Source organism: Lipotes vexillifer, unplaced genomic scaffold (genome assembly GCF_000442215.2).
Source record: "Lipotes vexillifer unplaced genomic scaffold, Lipotes_vexillifer_v1.1 scaffold977, whole genome shotgun sequence".
NCBI lineage: Eukaryota > Metazoa > Chordata > Mammalia > Artiodactyla > Lipotidae > Lipotes > Lipotes vexillifer.
In genome coordinates, this window is record NW_006783088.1 from 573,585 (window position 1) to 575,452 (window position 1,868).

Consider the following 1,868-nt stretch of genomic DNA (forward strand, 5'->3'; position numbering starts at 1 on the left):
TGTGACCCACCCTAACTGGAAATGTGCAGAGAAGGGAATTCTGAGAAATGTAGCTCAGCCTAGCTGAGGTGACACTCACCACATTTGTTGAGATGACAGTGAGTTCTCAATAAATATTTACGGAGCGATTGCATAAGTGAATGACTGCATGGATGAATAAATCAATACTTAGGTTTCCAGGCTAGTCACAAAAGTCTATTCCAATGATAATGAAGCCATACTAAGATACCGTTGAATAAAAATCAAGGCCAGACTTTGGTAAGGAGAGCCTTTATTTGAAAGGATTATTTCAGGAGTGGGGAAAAGGAGTGCTGTAATAGAAAGAGGGTATTATTTCAATAGGAGAACTCTTAGACCATAACATCTACAAACACCTGAAAGGTCAGGCAGGAAATGGTTATTCTTTTATGGAAAGGAGTGAGCAAGGTTCATGGAGGATCATTCTGAATGCCAGCGTGGGCTCTGGCTGAGGGTAGGTCACAGTGCAGAGCCCTGTGTGGAGGAGAGAAGCTTGATTAATGTGCGCTCAAGCCGATAACTTTTGTTAAGACATCAGAACACTTCGCTCTGATGGTTCAGTGGGGATAAACAGTCAAGCTAACCCTTTATGAAGGAAGAGTAAACAGGGCTACAAAGAACCCAGTTCTTCTGCCCATTTTTTAATTGGGTTGTTTGGGGGTGGGGTTGATGTTGAGTTGTATGAGCTGTTCATTTGTTGAAGATTGGGAATCTGAAGGCTTAGTAGCTGGCCCTGTCATAGGTAACAGGGGGACATGGTGAGTCTTACTAAGCCAAACGGAAGGACAGTTCTTTGCAGGAAGACATTTCAAAAACACAAAGGGGATGGAGAGCTTTCTTTAGCAATTGCTGTTTTCCAGGATAACAGGGCTTAGTTGTCTTTGTATGTCTTGCAGCACTTCTCATCCCTTGGTTTTTGATCCTCTCTTTAGATTAAGGTACCTGCCAAGATGTTTCACTTACAAGGCCCACAACTGCTGCAGATGTTAGAGAAATCCTTGAGGAAGAGCCTCCCTGAGTCCTTAAAGGTGAGAGTGGAACATTCTTAGGGAAAAAAGGACTAGCAACAGCCTCAGAAAAAGGTGGGAAAGAGAACAAGCATTCACTGAGCACCTACTCTGTGCCAGACACTCACTCAACTTGCATCTCATTTAGTTTACATCATCTCTCTGCAAGGCAGGTACATCATGTCTGTAGAACCAAAGAGGAAACGGAGGCTCAGTTATATGACTTGACCAAGATCACAGCAATGTGAGTGGCAATGCTATGATTTGAATCCACTATGTTCTTTGCTGTGTGATGACCCAAAAACTTTCCCTTGTGCCCTTTCAACTCTTATGTTATATAACACTGGAAGTTTGTCCAGAACTGGCAAAGTTAATGTGTAATTTATTCTTCCCAAACAATCAAGTGCCTGATGAAAAGTTAACCATTATGATTCTTCTTTGTAATTAATAACTGGTCAATTTCTGTTTTTGCCAAACCCCAAAGGATTATTATGTTTAACTTGGGGTGAGACAGAAATTGTGTTTAAGAAGTGATCTTATACCACAGAGAAGTGTTTTTTTCTCACAATAATATATGTTGCAAAGGGACTAGGCTATTGCTAAAGAGTGCCACTGCATTATGATAAAGGCATTAATTCATCAAGGAGACATAAGAAAGGCTGAAATGTATACACCCAACAACAAAGGCTCAAAGAACCTGAGACAAAAACTGATAGAACTGAAAGAAGAAATAGGGAAACACACAGGTATAAAGACTTCAACAGGGCTTCCCTGGTGGCGCAGTGGTTGAGAGTCCGCCTGCCGATGCAGGGGACACGGGTTCATGCCCCGGTCCGGGAAGAT

The 1,868-nt window shown here is 42.1% G+C and overlaps 1 protein-coding gene across 1 annotated transcript in view; it reads left to right on the forward strand.

Moving 5' to 3' along the window:
• Positions 1–956: 956 nt before the first annotated feature.
• Positions 957–1,868, forward strand: part of LOC103084684 (glycine N-phenylacetyltransferase) — a 9,264-nt gene continuing 8,352 nt past the window's right edge. Inside the window, exon 1 of the mRNA XM_007455682.1 lies at positions 957–1,046. Coding sequence (XP_007455744.1) covers positions 969–1,046 — 78 coding nt within the window. The 5' untranslated portion in view covers positions 957–968. The remainder of the gene's footprint in view (positions 1,047–1,868) is intronic.